Genomic DNA, 18,660 nt, shown 5'->3' with positions numbered 1-18,660 from the left:
TTTCGCTATAAGACCATTGACTGAAACAAACATCGGAACAATAATTGTTGACTCAACATTCAACATGACGGTCATCTCATGAGCAAGATCCAATTATTTTGATACTTTTTCCTTTCGGCTTTAACCAATATATTGTTAGCGTAAAAAAAACAAACCCACCCCCCACTTTTTTTCAATTACGGGCGCATTTTTTGAAAATATATATAGCTTAGGTCTCGAAAAACATAGCTCTCCTTCTTACGCAGTCGGGTAAAAATAACCAGTAACATGGGTTGTAATCGAATGATACTTAGTTTAACACAAAACATAAAACGTTCAAAGCATCATGTACTAGTTAATTCATATAAGTATAGATGCAGACGCATAGCACGTTTCCACGCATATAACCAATCCCCACTCCATTACTCAATTGCGTTAATATTTCCCGTTTTTTTGTGGAATTCCCCACACATTGGCAACACTTTCTCTTCACAGACCCCCTAACTTAATTTAACAATTGTCAACTAAACTGTCATTGTCAATTTTTTAACTTCGACCATAGATAATTAACAGCTCAAAGATTTTTTAGTCATCAATAAGCTACTCTCACACGATCCAATTTACTGTCAAGTCTGCAGTGCGCTTCGCTACGTGATTGTTAGGACCCCAGATTTTCCCGTTCCACTCAATCAGTAACGTTCTCGGCCTAACTAAACGACCGCAGTTATCATGTAAAACCTCAGACTACAACAGCAGAAGTATTTTTGTTGTCGTGATTGCTTAGTGGAACTGTTAAAAAGTTTGATGCTATAGTCTTTACCGCGTGTAGTGTGTATCGAGGTGTATCGTATCGTGTGAACCACAAACGGTTAAAAAGATAGTGTGAACTGTCAAATAGTCTATTGACATTTGACAATGACAAATGACATGACAATGAGTCGGTGCTGTTCTGCTATATCTGTAGAAGACCAATAAAAATCACAAAACAAACGTCAACGCGATATTAAACAGGAAAGCGCGGGAAACTTTTGATTTGGCGGACGTGTTTTTGGCTTTCGTTTATAAATAATTGTAAATAAGTGGATCAGTAGAGTGTAAAATAGTTGTTAGTATATTATTATTACTTATTTATATATAAAATTGTGTAAATATTATACATATTTGATTATTTGGTAAGTGTTTTTTCTATACTATGGGGGTCGATCCCCCAGACGATCCCGGCGGTCCGGGAACCGGCCCTGGACCTCCTTTAACGTTTACTAAAACACCTTCTGTAGCATATAATATTACCATTGAGGACTCTTCAATGGACACGGAGGATGGTCTTCTCCCTAAATCTGAACGGAAACGTAGTAAACCCCGTAAAAGGTGCAGACATTGCAACTCTAAAAAACTTTACGTAAAAGTAAAGACGGAAAAGTATATGATCAGTGTAAATGTTCTGATGACTCCGATGATAAATCAGTTCCTACTGAAATAAATAACGAAAATAGTGAAAAAACTGACTTACCGACCTCCTTCCCTCCACAAAGTACAAAACCACTAAACAGAAAATATGTGGAATCAGACTCAGGCCCTTTCACTGTTCACGTCCAAAAAATAACATCATCCCCAACGGACCCTGTTACTTTACACCCAATCCAATTTGGTAAAGATTTGAAAAAAATTAACATTAAGAACATTGTCAATGGTAGTTTAAAGCGTATTGGCAGAAATAGAGTTTCCATGGCTTTTACAAATTATAAAGATGCAAATTTATTCACTGAAAATTCTGTAATTGCTCTTTCTTATAAAGTTTTTATTCCTAGCTTCACTATTACAAGAGTTGGTATTGTAAAAGGTGTGCCCCAGGAATGGTCGGAGGAAGAAATTCAGGAAAATATCACTGTTCCTATAGGATGTGGCCAAATTATCAAGGTTAGGAGAATCAAAAAGAAAAATATAACTGATGGCAAAATTTCATTCTCCAACACCAACATGGTAGTACTGACTTTTGATGGACAAGTGCTACCTAAAAGGGTGTACATGTGTTACACAGCTCTCCCGGTAGAACTATATATTTTCCCCACAATACAGTGCTATAACTGCTGCAAATTTGGCCACACTAAAGTCCTCTGTAGATCAAAACCACGTTGTTTTAAATGTGGTGATGATCATACCTCAGAAACATGTTCAGTTATATATGAAAACTCTTGCTGTCTCCATTGCTCTGGTCGCCACTTTGCCACTAGTAAAGTGTGTCCGGAGTTCTCAAGACAGCAAAAGATTAAAATTTCAATGGCCCAGAGCTGTTTATCATATGCAGAAGCAGCCAAGATCCACCCTCCAACATCAAAATTGTATGCTGATGTAGCAGCTTCCTCTCCTCCCAAGTCCGATGAAAAACACCCTGCCTCTAGCTTTGGATCATATGAACCTATGGCATCTAACAGTTCTCATAAAAAAACTGTTTTCACTCAACGTCGTGCCCCTCCTAAACAAACCAGAGGGTATGACCGCTCCATGCATGAAACAATTAACAATGAATATAATAATCACAATTCTCAAATGCCTGATGGTTATGTTTTAAAACAGAGATCAAATACAATCCCTCAGCAATCTATTGCTGAAATAATTTTGGAACTTATCAAATTACTTTCAAATTCTAGTTGTTCATTTTCAAATACTAACTTTTTACCGTCCAACGTCGCCAATTCTTTACTGACAGCTTTAAACCAAAACTTTAATAATAATGGACCACAAAATCCTTCAGTGGAACTGTAGGAGTGCTGTTAGCAAAAAAACAGATATTATTTACTTATTAAATAAATATAAGCCTATGGCTATATGTCTCTCTGAGACATGGTTAAAATCAGAGTTTCCCTTTAGGATCTCTGGTTTTGTTACTGTAAGAAGTGATAGATTTGATGGGTTTGGTGGAGTGGCCATTCTCATTAAGAACACTTTTTCATATAAGATTTTTTCTCTCCCTCCTCTCAGTGATGGCATTAATGCCATTGCTGTGATTGTAAATAAAATTTGTATTATTTCTGTGTACATACCTCACCCTTCCACTTCCTTATATAATGAGTTTAGTCAATTATTATCTACTTTGCCTTGCCCATACTTAGTACTTGGGGATTTCAACTGTCAAAATCAATCATGGGGAAGTTTTAACACTAACTATTATGGTGAATTGATGACAGATATTTTAGATTCTCAAAATGTATGTATATTGAATGATGGGACTCCAACTCGACGCACTCGTCCTGGTGAAGGCCCTAGTGCTCCAGACTTGTCACTTTGCTCTCCAAGTTTAGCCTCTCTGATATCCTGGAGTGTACTTGACCACACTTATGGCAGTGATCATGCACCTATTGTACTTACTTTACCTATCTCTAGCCCTTATTCTAATCTACAATATAGTTCTAAACTAAAGCATAAACTGCCAGATAACTGGAATACATTTAAACATTATGTTGATCAAAAGATATCTAGTCTTCCTATTGTTAATGGTGGTAATGAAACAATATGTTCAAATGAGTTTACTAAAATTTTAATTGATGCTGCTAACACTTTATTTCCATTAAAATGTAATAGACAGGGTAAAATTCCATTTCCTCCTTGGTGGGATCATGAGTGCACTATAGCCATCAAGCAACGGAAAGAGGCTGAAAAAAAATATTGTTCTGTGATGACTGCAGAGAACTTTGAAATATATACCCAAATAGCTCGTTCAACTAGCAAGCTTCTCAAAAAGAAGAAATTTGAGGGTTGGAGACGATTTTGCGAATCCATAAGTCCAGATATTTGCCCATCGTTAGTTTGGAGAAATATTAGAAGATTTAAGTCGGCTTTCTATTCATCTTCATCAGGTACCTTACCAATTGAGCTAGCCGATCAATTTATAGACAAGTTGGCTCCTCCATATGTTCCAAACTTTAATAATGCCCAGTGCTGTATTCCTTACTCTGTACCATGTAGTCATACAGACCTTAATGCCCCCTTTAGTTTATCCGAACTGAAAGGGGTGTTGTCTTATGTTAAAGACTCATCTCCAGGCGAAGACGGTATTACATACTCATTCTTGATTAACTGCAATGACGCTTCTTTGAACTATTATTTGTGTGTTATTAATGCAATTATGTTGTCTGGTAACATTCCTTCTTCTTGGAAAACACAAATCATAGTTCCCATATTAAAACCTAATAAACCAGCCTCTGATGTTTCTTCTTTTCGTCCAATTGCCCTCTCTTCTGTTCTTGCCAAATTAGTTGAGCATCTTGTTAAAAATAGGTTAGAATTTTTCATTGAACATAACAATATTTTGACAGCCAATCAGCTGGGATTTAGAAAAGGTCGTAGCACCATAGACAATATTAGTATACTTGTTTCGGATATTAGGTTAGGATTCTCGAAGAATGAGGCAGTTCTTGCGGCTTTTCTTGACATTAGCTCAGCGTACGATAATGTGTTGATCTCCGTCTTACACAATAAATTACATGACCTCCATGTTCCCCAAATATTAATCAAATTTATCATCAATATGCTTTCTGAGAGATGTATTAAATTAGACCTACACAACGGTACTCAACTTTCAAGGCTGGTATGGAGAGGCCTACCGCAGGGGTCGGTCCTTAGTCCATTGCTGTATAATGTATATACTTGTGACTTAGAGATATTTTTAAACACAAACGTAAACGTCTTGCAATACGCAGATGATCTCTTACTATATATCTCGGACAAGTGTATACAAAATGCAAGTAAATATTTATCGTCTTCCCTTTTTAAATTAAATAAATGGTTAAATCTCAATGGTCTGGAATTATCGGTTACTAAAAGTACTGTGGTTTTATTTTCTAGAAAGAGAATCATTCCTGAGTTTAACGTACTTTATATGGATAATCCTATCCCTGTAAAATCTGAGGTAAAATTCTTGGGAGTTATTTTAGACTCCAAACTTACCGGAGTTCCTCACTGTAACTATATTGTAACTAAATGTGAAAGAAACCTAAATATGATCAGGTGTCTAACTGGTGTCTGGTGGGGTGCTCATTCTGCATCCTTACGTCTTATTTATAATGCCTTAATTCGTAGCTTGCTAGATTACGCCACTTTTGTTCTACAGCCATGTAGTGCCGTAGCTCTTAGTAAATTAGATTGCGTACAAGCCAAAGCTTTAAGGATCATCCTTGGAGCTATGAAATCTAGCCCTATCAATGCTATGCAAATAGAGTGTGTTGAACCACCTTTATGTTTAAGACGACAATTTCTATCTGATAGGTATATATTTAAAGCTATGCAATTTTCATATCATCCTTTACGTAATAAACTCCAACTCCTTCTGGAATTTACAGACACTTGTTCGTATTGGTCCCATAAATCTCCCCCGTGTCTTATCAAAAGCTATCGAATATTTTGCTCCATACAAGCGCCGATGTATAGTACATATTGTTACCCTACTTTCGGTATTAAATATAATGCATTAATAACCTCTCCGGATGTTAGAATCAATCCAGATATTCCAAGAAATCAATTTGAAGCTCCTCTGTTTGTAAACATATTAAAAGAAAATGAATTTAATGATTATCATTATATATATAGTGACGCTTCTAAGCATGCATCAGATGGTATAGTAGGAGTTGGAGTTTTTCATTTTCAATATAATATTGTTCAGAAAATAAAACTTCCACCTGAATCATCTGTATTTACTGGAGAATGCCTTGGTTTGTTTAAATCTGTTGAATATATTCTTCTTGCTAAACTTAAGAAATCCATTATATTTACGGACTCTATGAGTGCTCTGCAAGCTCTATCTAGATGTCCTTTTAAGTCTGCTCAAATTCATCATATTATTTTAAAAATTAGAACACTTCTACTTACATGTAATGAAAAAGGCTATTCAGTGGTGTTTTCCTGGGTACCAGGTCACTCAGGCATTCCTGGAAATGAACGTGCTGATCAGCTTGCCAATGAGGCTATTTCATGCGGAGATATGGCAGACTATTGTAACTACGCCTATGATTTGTGTACACTGACAAAACGTTCACTTCAGGAGTCCTGGAAAGTGGCTTGGTCAATTTCCAGCCAATCAAAGGGCAAAGCCTTTGCTAGGATACAAAACTTTATTCCGACAAAGCCATGGTTCTCAAGGATAAAATTGAGCAGGAGGGTAACATGTATCTTGACGCGTATGCGTTTGGGCCACGTTTGCTCTCCTGTTCAACTTGCGAAATTTGGAATTGTGAGCAGTGATTTGTGCGAGTGTGGTGAAGTGGGTGACCTTAATCACATATTTTTATCATGTCCAAAATTTAATCGAGAATCATTTTACAAGGACCTTATTCTTTTCCACATCCCACTTCCTACTTCCGTTGACATCCTCTTGTCCTATGATAAACCTTGTATATATAAACTTTTTTCCTCTTTTATCCTAATTAATGATATTAAGTTGTAAATACTTTTAGATGTACAATTTTTTATGTAAATATATGTTTTATAGTATTGAAAATGAATGATTAGTATTTAATTGTAAATATTCAGTATAAGTATTCTATTTTATATTTCCTTTCCTTTTCTGATCCTTTCTAAAATTTCCGTACCTTCAAAATTTCGAGTTTTATAATTAAACAAGTTTCCTCGTTTTAAATAACGGAAAAAAAAAAAAAAAAAAAAAAAAAAAAAAAAGCACTTGATACTGGCTTAATCGCTCGACGCGCGGAGCCATAGAACCAAGAAGAAGAAGAAACGTCAACGCAACGGTCAAATGAATAAAAACAAAAAAAAAAAATTATATACCAAAATCTTTGTACTTCAAAAAAAACATATTTTATAATCATATAAAACGTTATTTTTTAATCGTTATTCGTTTGTAAATACAGCGTGTTTAGTTGTTACTACATGTACAATAAACCTACCCGTTTTGTAAAAAGACATTGAATTATGCTGCGCCGATTTTATCATTGTTCCTGTGTACTATTTAATAAAAAACAAGGTGTTAAACTATGTAAAATGCTAAACCCAAAGCACAAGAAGTAAGTTAGCATATTTTCACTCAACTAATGTACAAAAATGCACGTAAAAATAATGCTGTTTTAGGTTATGTTATTGTTATTAATTTTACAACCATTTACCATATATCAATAAGAAGCTACATTTTTGCCCTGTGAGCCTGTATTCCTAAGGTAACGGGAATTACGTGGGTTAAACCGCAGCGCGTTTGCTGTATCTTGGCAAATTCGTTCTTAACACTCCCGATTATTCGTGCGCGCGGGCCATCGCTACCCCCCCTCTTGGCCCGCGCGCACGAATTCATACCCGCGCAGTTCTTACCTCTGCCCCAGGCGCACGACCTCACACCCGCGCAGTCCTTACCGCCCGTCGCCCGCATATCATGGGAGTGTCATCACTCATCAACGAACTTGCAAAGCTATAGTAAATGACGGTTTGAATATTCCGAATAATATTTCAGGCAGTGGTACCCAGTGCAACCTGTGGAATCAAATAGTATGCCAAGTGTAAAAAGTTTGACCAAAATTAAATATGAGCCTGGTAAGAGAGGCGTTCGTAGAGTTGCAATGCTCAATAAATTATTTATGAAAAACATCACAGACATCATGTCTACTGGAACTGTATCTATGGAAGTGGTTGGCAGAGGGATTGAAATATCTAAGGCAAGATTTTTTTTTTTTAATCTTTATGTGTTAGCCCTTGACTACAATCTCACTTGGGCTGACTTGCCTGACTGACTGACTTGGACACTCGCAGGCTGACTTGTTAGGATGAAAATCCACACCCCTTTTTCGATTTCTACACAACATCACACCGAAATGCTAAATTGGTTAATGGCCTTACGCCTTTGCCCGTACGGTGGTAACTAGCCATGGCCGAAGTATCCCACCCGTCTTAATTAGACCAATTAAGAAAACCTTAATAATCCCAGCTGGGGTTTGAACCCAGGACCTCCATCTTGTAAATCCACTGTGCATACCACTGCACCACAGAGACAGACAAAATATAGATAACTTATCCTTAGCAATGTTTTATAAGTAACCCGTCAGTACACTTCAGGCAATCAGTTTAAATGGAGAAAATAAAACAAATTTATTTTGAAAAAATACCAAAGATTGTTATAATAGTGGATTATTTATTTTGCTTTTGAGCTAAAAAACCAACAAATTCAAGTTATAACATCACTCTGTCGTTCTCTTGAGGATGCACTGACTTGCTCAACAGTGAGCCAAATATGGGTTGTCAATGATAAATGATGATGATATTTTACTTCTATCATGTATTATAACTAATTATTATGATTTTATATTTAGATTCGTGATAGCCCAGTGGATATAAACTCTGCCTCCGACTCCGGAGGGTGTGGGTTCGAATCCGGTCCGAGGCATGCACCTCCAACTTTTCAGTTGTGTGCATTTTAGAAATTAAATATCACGGTGAAGGAAAACATTGTGAGGAAACCTGCATACCAAAGAATTTTCTCAATTCTCTGCGTGTGTGAAGTCTGCCAATCTGCATTGGGCCCGCGTGGTGGACTATTGGCCTAACCCCTCTCATGCTGAGAGAAGACTCAAGCTAAGCAGTGAGCCGAATATGGGTTGATAACTAGATTATGATTTTCTTATTAGGTAAAAGTAACACCAGACTTCAAAACAGTAAACGTTTTCTGGGTGTGCAAAGGAGACACAACAGATGAGGACACTGACAACTTCCTGCGTTCCATAGCTGGACCTCTGAGACATGAGCTGTCAACACTCAGGCTCATGGGAGAAGTGCCTTTTATAGTGTTTGTTAAAGGTTTGTGTTTACACTTCTTAACCTGTGAAAAATATTTATGCATAAGTTTACGACAACGCTACTCAATGTGTACTGTGTACCAACAAACAATTAAAAATAAGGGGTGTACATTTTTCTAGTTTGCGTTTGCGATTGTAGAAAAAGAATCATAGACCACTTGGCTACAGGGGCTGGTCGAAATTTGTAACACAGACATTAACACAAAGAGATAAATATCTTAGCATTCTGTGGATTCATGGTGCCATGTCCATCATGTGACAGATAAAATTCCGAGCTCTGGACTTGTGACCTAAGGGTGTAGGGAAGGAATTTCTTACAATTGATCCACTTCTCACTTATGTATTGTTCTCCCTGTCTAGCCAAATTTCGGAACCATAATGCGTCCTATGGAATTTGTTTAAAACTGAATTTCACATGGATAAAGTTTGTTTACCATAAAAATGCTTTATTGTTGTATTAAATTTATATTTTTTGTAGACAAAGAAGAGGCACAATTAGTGGACTTGAGCCGTTGCTTAGCGATGGCAGACTATGGGGATGAATATACGCCCACTGAGATGGGACACTTGCTGAAGACAGACTTCATGTCTAACTCCAAACTGTCACCAGAAATGAAGGTACTACACTACTGCCACATATCCTTCTAGTATTAAAATGCGAAATTTGTAGGTAGGGATGGAGAAATTTGATACTTTCAAACATAATTTAATATTATAATTTAGTATTTTTATCACATTTTTATCTTCAAATAACGGTAACATGACAGTTTATGCTCACAAGTTGCCAAGTCACTAGCCATTTTGTGTATGTCTTTTCTATATAATTATACACTTTTATCCTGTGTGTAAAATCGGTTCAATGCCCTTTATTAAAAAAGTAGTGGACTCCCACGACTTCGTTCGCGTGAATTCAGCGGATAATGCATTGCATTATTCTGAGATAAAAATATTAAAATCAATTATCCTGTAGAAACATACAGACAGACAAAATGTTTTAAAATGTTTGTAGTTTAGTATCATGTAAATAACTATAAGCATTTTAAAAAAACACTTATTTTAAAATAACAATCAAACAGTTCAATTTATCAAATAAAAAAAAATATTAAGTAACTTAAAACTTACAGGCAAAAATAAAACAACTCGAAGATGAGTTACCAGTATTAGAAGAACCGTTACCGGAAATGACTCACAATGTATTTGGATTGGAGCACGAACAGATCATGAACAGACTCCTGGCTGCGAGGAAGAAGACCAAGGATGCCTGGGACAGTCTAAATGATCCTGAGACCAATGTGATAAGTTATAGAACATCCGGAGTGCAAGGTTCACAGATAGATGTGAGCAAACAGAAGAAGGACATAGCTGAATTTTTGTTACAAAGACAGGTACAACTTTTACCTATATATAGATAGCTTGAAGATTTTCAATGAATAGGTAGAGATGGTTATATAATCTATAGTTCTTTACTTATCTTTAATAGAAAAATTAAAGTATGAAATGCGTTGGTCAGCACAATCGCTAATAGGGTAGGGGTAGGGTAGAGGAAGGGTAGGGTAGTGGTAGGGGTAGGAGTAGGGTCGTGTAGGTTAGGGAAAAGCGATGCTTGACTCTGCTACTTATTAATAATATAAAGAGGTAATGTTTGATTGTCTGTTTTTTTCCATTGAATATACTATAAAACTACAGGACCAATTTGAAAAATTCTTTCACCATTAAAATCCTACATTATCCTTTTATATTTTATATTTTAACCGCGTTTCGTATTGACTAAACCAATCCTGACGGCATATTTTGAAGAAGGAAATATAGAGAGAAAGTCACTTCACACATACTTCTATTCTTTAAATTAATATCAAGTTTTAATGAGGAAGAAATCCATTTTAAACATCACTAAGGGATGCTTGTAATATAAAGAGTACTTGAGTTTCTAGATGTAGTAGTAAGATTCTTCTCAAAAGCTTTAACTAGATACATGTAATAACTTTACTCCATATATTGTCAGGAAAATAACAATAAAAAAGGCTTTCAAAAGACATTATTTGATAGTTTGAATAGAACAACTTTGTCAAGGGTTATTCAGATAACAGCGAATTTAAATTTACTGTAGTATCGCTGTAAAAATGGAGTAACCTCTCCCGTTTTCTCAACGTTTCCCTTCACTGCTGTGCTGCTATTGATCGTAGCGTGATCAAAAGTATACTATAACCTGCCCAGGAGTATGAAGAATAATTGTACCAAGTTTCGTTAAAATCCGTCCAGTAGTTTTTGTTTCTATAACAAACATACAGACAAAAAAAAAATTTACTGATTGCATTTTTGGCATCACTCCCACTTATCACCCCCCTGATAGTTATTTTGGAAATATATTTCATGTACAGAATTGACCTCTACAGATTTATTATAAGTATAGATTTATAAGCTTATTCTTGCACCGAGGAATGTATAATCCTATGAATTCAAAATCCGTTTTGCAGATTCATTATATTATATTCTATACATAACATCCCTTCATCTTTATTTTTATAACTATATATGACATTATTAGGATTTGCTACCATTTAGCGTGTCTATTATTGTGTTGTTTTCTATAATGCATAATGATTGCAAATCGAATTAAAATAATACAATTTATAACATATGTTATTATCATCAGTCTCAGTATGAGTCAGGGTCTTTTGTGCGAATTAGGCCCGAACACACGATGCTTGTAGAAATAGCTGTTTCTCGATTTATTACGATTCTTACGTACGGAGAGCATATCAAGCTGTTGGTCCCATGCAATATTATTAACAATGCAAAAATAGTGATAGTGATAGTTACAGAGACAAACCTGAACACCCGCCAGCTTGCATTAGTGCAGCGTGGTGGTGTAAAGCTCCTTATTCTCAGTGGCGGATTTACAAATTCGCCGCCAGTAGGTTGTAAAATCCTACTGGGCGGTAAAAATTGCTATCCTAGTTTGCAAATACAATTACCCTAAATTGTGTCAAAAAAAAATTGCAACTTCTAATATTTTAGTAGGACTGTACAGCAGTGGCGAAGGATGGTATTTAGATGAAGGTAAGCCGTCCAAAAAAAAGGAATTCATACAGCGTGATACAAACTCCGATTTCTCACTTAATATCTAGATACAGTATAACAATGAATATGAATGGATTTTTAGAGGTAACCCGACGGGAATCGACTTGCATGCACTCTTCGCCGCTGCTGTACAGTAGGAATAAAATATTTAAATTAACAAATAGTCGTTTATTAGCCTCCTAATAAAATTTACATCAGATACTTAATAAAAAAAAATCATCGTTACAGTTTCAGGACTCATTTTTTTTTTCTGTAAGACGAATATTTTTGAGTCAAATATACCGTTCGTCTACAGCCTACTTAGCGTACTAGTAAATCCACCACTGAGTATTCCCTCTACTAGGTATGAGGTACAATCATCACCTCATACCTAGTAGAGGGAATACTCAGTAGTTTATCTACATATATTATCGGGAAAATGTATGCATTCGTGTACCTAACACAGTGTGAAAATTTATTTGGTTTATTGGTTCGAAGAAATTATCGGGCAAATCGAGTTCTTTCTTTCTTCTTTCGAGGTCCTTGAAATAAATACCTACTACACAGCATCCGAAGATATATAGATAGATTTGATTAATTAGACGCCTTTTTTAATACAATACAAGGTCTTACTGAAGGTATTACTCGCCTAAACTTCGATTAATCGTTAGATCATTGTATATTTCAACATTCGAATGTTTTCATAATACGTCTTCGAGCAACGAAATCGCTAAATTTATCTAATCTATACATTAATTACTTATTCACATTATATATAATACGATTACGATTTATGACGTATTTAAAAAAAACTACTTATTAGGTCTCGTTTAAACCAATTTTATAGGTGGAAGTTTGCATGGTAATGTACATCATATATATTTTTTTAATTTTATCATTCTCTTACTTTAGAAGTTACAGGGGGGGGGGATACATTTTCAGCATTACGAGCATCCAAATCGCTAAAGTTATTAGCCATATGTGCTTTGGCCTTTATAACATTTCATTGTTTACATATTTCTTCATTATCAAGTTTATTGCTCCATAACTTGTCCTCGAACATAATAATAATTCCGTTATGTTTGCGCACTTTATATGAAGCCGATGGAAAACTGACGGTTATCAACTTATCAATGATAACATTACGGTTATCACGATCGTGATGAAAGTTCTGCATTGTATACTGAAGCTACGAGAACAAAGGTTATTTGTGTTGCAAACTTTTATTAAAGTATGACTTTATTAGTAGGCCCTTTGTCACAGATTTCGTCGTTATCAACCCATATTCGGCTCACTGCTGAGCTCGAGTCTCCTCTCAGAATGAGAGGGATTAGGCCTTAGTCCACCACGCTGGCCCAATGCGGATTGGCAGACTTCACACACGCAGAGAATTAAGAAAATTCTCTGGTATGCAGGTTTCCTCACGATGTTTTCCTTCACCGTTTGAAACACGTGATATTTAATTTCTTAAAATGCACACAACTGAAAAGTTGGAGGTGCATGCCCGGGACCGGATTCGAACCCACACCCTCCGGAATCGGAGGCAGATGTCATGTCCACTGGGCTATCACGGCTTATTTCATTCTTATTTCTGCAGCAAGCAAAAAGCTATGTTAATAGAATTTTTGTATGGAGCAGAATGAAAATCCTCACCCCTTTCGGTTACTATACGACATCGTACCGGAACGCTAAATCGCCTGGCGCTTGGTATGTCTTTGCCGGTAGAGTGGTAACTAGCCACGGCCGAAGCCTTCCAATTCCCAAAAACTTGAACCAATTAGGAAAATCGGCCCAGCCAGGGTTCAAACCCTGTTTGTAATTTTGTTTATAAAGTGTAAAATATAATGTAAAATATTCAAAAGGGGGTGAAATAGGGGTTGCAATTTGCATGGAAAGTCCTTTATTTTTCAAGTAAAGTACATTTGTAAAAATTGGTATGTGATCATTTGTACTACAAGAAAAATATTTAGAATCGAAGATTTTTCAAAATTCTACTCCTAAAGTAACCCTTTTCAAAAAAGGGGGTAAAGTTTATTTTTTTAATATACATAAATCGTTCATGTTTTGAGTGATATTTTTGTGGATAATTTTTTTTATATAAAACACGTGGAAAAATCAATAGAAGGGGTGAAATAGGGGTCGAGTGTTTAAATTTAAATATCGATCTTAACGCGGACGAAGTCGCGGGCGCCCGGTAGTACTTTATAAAACTTAACTAAATAATGTAACCCCTTAAAGTGTCTCGTGAATTTTCTTTACCATCAGGATATATGGGTCTGTAGGCGTAATGTTTTAACAGTTTTGGCAAAATGGTGGTAGTTTTTGGCAGCTGCCTTTAATGTTATTACACAATGATTGCATATTTTATAATGTAGGAACAATTTCATTCGTTCATTCACATTTTAGATATTTCCAGGGCAAAGAGAAATGACCTTTTATGGTATTTCTTGGAGGATCACCAAATGTTATTTTATTCTTTGCGTAAATATTTGACGGCCTCCGTGGCGCAGTGGTATGTGCGGTGGATTTACAAAACAGAGGTCCTGGGTTCGATCCCCGGCTGGGCCGATTGAGATTTTCTTAATTGGTCCAGGTCTGGCTGGTGGGAGGCTACGGCCGTGGCTAGTTACCACCCTACCGGCAAAGACGTACCGCCAAGCGATTTAGCTTTCCGGTACGAAGCCGTGTAGAAACCGAAAGGGGTGTGGATTTTCATCCTCCTCCTAACAAGTTAGCCCGCTTCCATCTTAGACTGCATCATCACTTACCATCAGGTGAGATTGTAATCAAGGGCTAACTTGTAAAAAATAAAAAATAAAAAAAAATCGGGAACCTAGCAGAACTAGGTTTTATCCGCTTGGTTCTCGTTCTGGCGAGAATACGAGGACGTAGTCTTACATTGCTGAAATAATTTTAAATCAGTCTCGGAGTCTTGGAGCATATTCTAAACAAAAAATCAAATCGTACTTCTCTTTATAGTCCAGTCGTTTTAGGTTTTATCTGGGAAAAAAATACTTTCTTTCTCACGATCTCTATGCTTTTTCAGCGATTTAATACACAAACAGTAGTAATTTTACAGAAAAACTGCAAGACACATTTTTTGTAGTCAATTTTATGAGGAACATTTTTATAGTGACCTAGTTGACCCCCGATAATAATAAGTTTGACCAGGAAATTTTTAGGCAACCTACTCGCAATTTTTTAACGCACTAATCTAATAGATATCTTTTCATCAAATAAATAGATGGGTGAAGATCGTTACTAACGACGGCGAGGCGATTTGGTTACTGTCCCCTCACGGATTGGTGTGCTACGACCCTTATAGGTCTTTTGATGTCTCAATATATGTTTTTTTTACAGATTTTACAAAACAAACTCCATAAGAAACTGAAAAACGATCCCGAAACTATAGAGACAGTAATCGACGAAACGCCAGATTATGTAAACGACGACATCGACGAAGATTACGAAGAGGATTTCGACGAACCGTTTTATTACGACAAAGTAGACAATGGAAAGAAAATAAGTTAATGCTATTAAAAATTTAATCTGTAAATTATTATTTGTAGATAGATAAGCATAAATAAATTAATGAAATAGTACTTACATCTTTTTATTTTTGCTGAACTTTCGTACATCGTAAATTCAGCGTTACTTACGGCCAGTTTCTTCATCGCAAGTAACAGTCAAAGTAACGTCATAAATCAAAAGTGACGGTCTTATTCACTGAAAAATAAAGTCTTCTTTGCTACTTACTACTTTTACTGTTGCTTTAGGTTTACATGAAGAAACTGGCTGTTAATCGGGTAGGGATTACCTATGAAGTCCTCGGTTTGTACTCTTGAGTACTCAGAAAAGGGTTTTTTCTTCTTACGACGTTTTCTAAATACTGCTGGCTGGGAGTTGGATAACCAACCTCGTGTGTAGAAAAGCACATTAAGGAGAAAAAGCAATACTTGAACACAAAACAAAAAATATTAAAAACTAAAACTTACCATGCAAAGGCAGCCTTATTGCTATCAGCAACCTCTGATAGGTAACCCCCTGAAGCTGTCGATGCCACTCTTGATCATTAACAGCTGACAGTGATCTTTACAGAATCGTACATTATCCCGTTAATAGCCCCGTTGGAACAAAATGGTGGGTCGAAGCCCAATTCCTCTCTCCTGTCAGGAGTGAGGAATTGGGCTTCAATGTAGCTCTGTAGAGTTGTTCATTCAAACAGGCTGAAAAGGATATCATCATTAACAGCCGATATGGACGTCCACATGCATGGATTTAAAAACAAAAAGGTCTCGAGCTGCCAGCATTCAGCGGCTCCCTGCGTGCCCACTGGTGGTGCAGGGTCGCCATTCCAACACCTTGGGGCCCAACGTCCATCGGCTTTTCGAACCATGTGGCCTGTTCATAATTTACTCTATTGGGCCTGCCTACTGCCACTTCAACTTTGCGACTCGCTGAGCTATGTCAGTGACTTTGGTTCGTCTGCACATCTCATTTCTGATTCGATCGATGATTATATAATAGGTGGAAATTATACGCATGTGAATAAAAATAATAATTTGTCTACACTAGGTACGTACAGCAAAACACCTCCGTCTGATGTCTCTACAGAGAAATAAGAATCACAAATAGATGGCTAGAACAATTTACATGCAGACTTGCTTGGGCCACGAAAATAACGATTCTGTTGAGACTTCGCTACACTCGGTAGCGTCTACGTATTCAGATAAGTTATCCAGTTGTTCTCTTGACATTCAAACAAAATGAAAATGTTATTTCCAGCTAAGTATATTTTACCAATGAAAAATATATGAAAATACGTTCATTAGTTTCGGAAACTATAACAAAACAGGCAAAAAATATTTTCATTGTCAATTAGAATTTGTCCATGTCAAAATTTTACGAAAAATTAATACATATAAGGTAAAGTAATAAGTTTAAAAATTAAATGGAGATATTAGATAATTATAGTAGGCACGAAAATTTTAAGCACGTGGGAAATTTTGGAAAATATAACTTAGGCGGAAAATATTTAGGTCTGAACTCGCGTCTGTGTTCTCTTCTGAGTTTTAAGTACCTACCTACATATCCTACGTATCCTAATGGGGATGATGACTAGGTTTGAATATATTGATTTTTATGAGAAATTCGGGTAAATAAGGTCAATATTAGCTAATTTATATGTAAAAAAACAAAGATTATCAGGATGTTTGCTAAATAAATAAGATTATAAAATTTCAAATCTACTAAAAATCTTTTATCATAATTAGATGATCACAGATATCGCATATATAGCATATTCCTAATTTATATGCAATCAAAAAAAGACGCAATATTGTATATGTAGGTCATTACTTTTGCAAAATTTCTTTAATTTATCTACATATAACGCTTAACGCTGACGCTCGTAGTAGAGAGCTATTTACTTTACACGTTACAGCTAATGGCCCCAGCTGAAGTATGCTGGTAATCTTCTAGTATTTGTGGAAAAAGGGAATCGATTTTGTGTCCCAATGCGTTCGTCGACACTGGACCCGTATCACGATCAGACGGCAATTCAAATTGAATGAGAGGATAATGGCGATCCGGTCAACGCATTCGGGGACGGATTGGGGGAATTTATTATTGTATACCTATCGGGGAACATTCACTGTTATTAATCTACTCTTTTATCTACTTTATTGAAAACTAGCGGCCGCCTGCGACTCTGTTCGCGTAAAATTCAGTTTTACAAATCCCGCGAGAACCAAGTATGTGGAATTTATCTTATTTTGTAGAAAAATCAATAGTTATACCTACCTAATTACCTACCGTAAAATTTCGTTGTTTTTCTGGTCTTCATATCTGTTATCTACGCTATTTATTACGGGACATCTTGTAGGTACCTATGTAATATGTGTACAGAACAAAAATTACTTTTTAAAGGAGGTTCAGTTTTAAATAAATATATCTAGAGTTCTAAACGTCCATCCTATGGACGTCTTGGTCCCTAACTATGGGGACTACTAGAAGGCTCAAACTCGCACAGCGGGCGGGTGATGGAGCACAATATGCTTGGAGTTAATCTGCATGAGCAATGAGAAGTGAGGAGATCCGCAGTCGAACCAAGGTCACTGACATAGATCTGCTGAAGTGGCAATGGGCAGGCCACATATTTCGAAGAGCCGATGGGCTCCCAAGGTTCTGGAATACCCCCACTAGGTGGACCGAGGTCATCAGGTGGGTTGCGTTGTCTCTAGATGCTGGCCGCTCGAAACCTTGTGTTTGGAAGTCCATGCAAGAGGTCGATCCAGCTGTGTCGTCCATCGGCTGTTAATGATGATAAAGACGATGGACGTCTACAATTGGACATAGGCCTGTTAAATACAACAGGCTGTTGTATTCACTTCCCAACGCAGTGGTATCATGCCGCCAGCACCGATGTTACTTGTAATAGGACTTAATACTAATACTAATACTAATACTAGGTATAGGTATAGCAAAATGTCTGAACTTTACAAATGGCACTGGTCTTATGGTATATGTCGGACAGCAGCGACACCAGCGTGGTCATTTCCGGGCAATAGCCTTCCTCCTTCCAATACTTTTTATGGATTGAAATACTGCTGTAAGTAAGGGTAAGCACAAAAAAGCGGCTGAGAATTGCGTAGTTATTTTGACCAAAAGATATTTGCCTTTTTTAAATATGTCCAATATTCCCATTCCTCTCCAACTGGTAGGAAGACTTAAGAGTGGGTAAAACAACGAGTTAGAATAGAATTACGACCTTTCGACGATGAGTCCGGCACTTTTAGCGTTGAGCTATTGAGTTTTACTATAGGTAGGTCTAGTA

The 18,660-nt window shown here is 36.5% G+C and overlaps 1 protein-coding gene across 3 annotated transcripts; it reads left to right on the top strand.

Annotated features, from left to right (window-relative positions):
- The first annotated feature begins 1,021 nt into the window (after positions 1-1,021).
- LOC112058001 (putative ribosome-binding factor A, mitochondrial) lies at positions 1,022-15,427 on the top strand. Of its 3 annotated transcripts, none has more exons than XM_052887708.1 (6): positions 1,022-1,151; positions 7,430-7,631; positions 8,598-8,766; positions 9,244-9,383; positions 9,890-10,150; positions 15,186-15,427. In XM_052887708.1, the coding sequence occupies exons 2-6, from the start codon at positions 7,467-7,469 to the stop codon at positions 15,354-15,356; spliced, it is 906 nt and encodes a 301-aa protein (XP_052743668.1). In that variant the 5' UTR covers positions 1,022-1,151; positions 7,430-7,466; the 3' UTR covers positions 15,357-15,427. The 3 variants fall into 3 exon arrangements, 2 of the variants coding, with proteins under 2 accessions (XP_052743668.1, XP_023954412.2); XM_024098644.2 differs by lacking the exon at positions 1,022-1,151 and adding an exon at positions 6,704-6,992; XR_008251876.1 differs by lacking the exons at positions 1,022-1,151; positions 7,430-7,631; positions 9,244-9,383; positions 9,890-10,150; positions 15,186-15,427 and adding an exon at positions 5,065-6,992 and having other exon boundaries at positions 8,598-8,738.
- The last annotated feature ends 3,233 nt before the right edge of the window (positions 15,428-18,660 follow it).

The sequence above is a fragment of the Bicyclus anynana genome, chromosome 20 (genome assembly GCF_947172395.1).
Source record: "Bicyclus anynana chromosome 20, ilBicAnyn1.1, whole genome shotgun sequence".
Taxonomy (NCBI): Eukaryota; Metazoa; Arthropoda; class Insecta; order Lepidoptera; family Nymphalidae; genus Bicyclus; species Bicyclus anynana.
Note: the sequence above shows the minus strand (reverse complement) of the source record. Positions and strands in the feature narration are given on the sequence as shown.

Coding starts and splice junctions, on each gene's coding strand:
- LOC112058001 (XM_024098644.2), top strand. CDS start 6,901: ATGCTGCGCCGATTTTATCATTGTTCCTGTGTACTATTTAATAAAAAA. Junction 8,767..9,243: donor TTTTATAGTGTTTGTTAAAG/GTTTGTGTTTAC, acceptor TATTTTTTGTAG/ACAAAGAAGAGGCACAATTA. Junction 10,151..15,185: donor AATTTTTGTTACAAAGACAG/GTACAACTTTTA, acceptor TTTTTTTTACAG/ATTTTACAAAACAAACTCCA.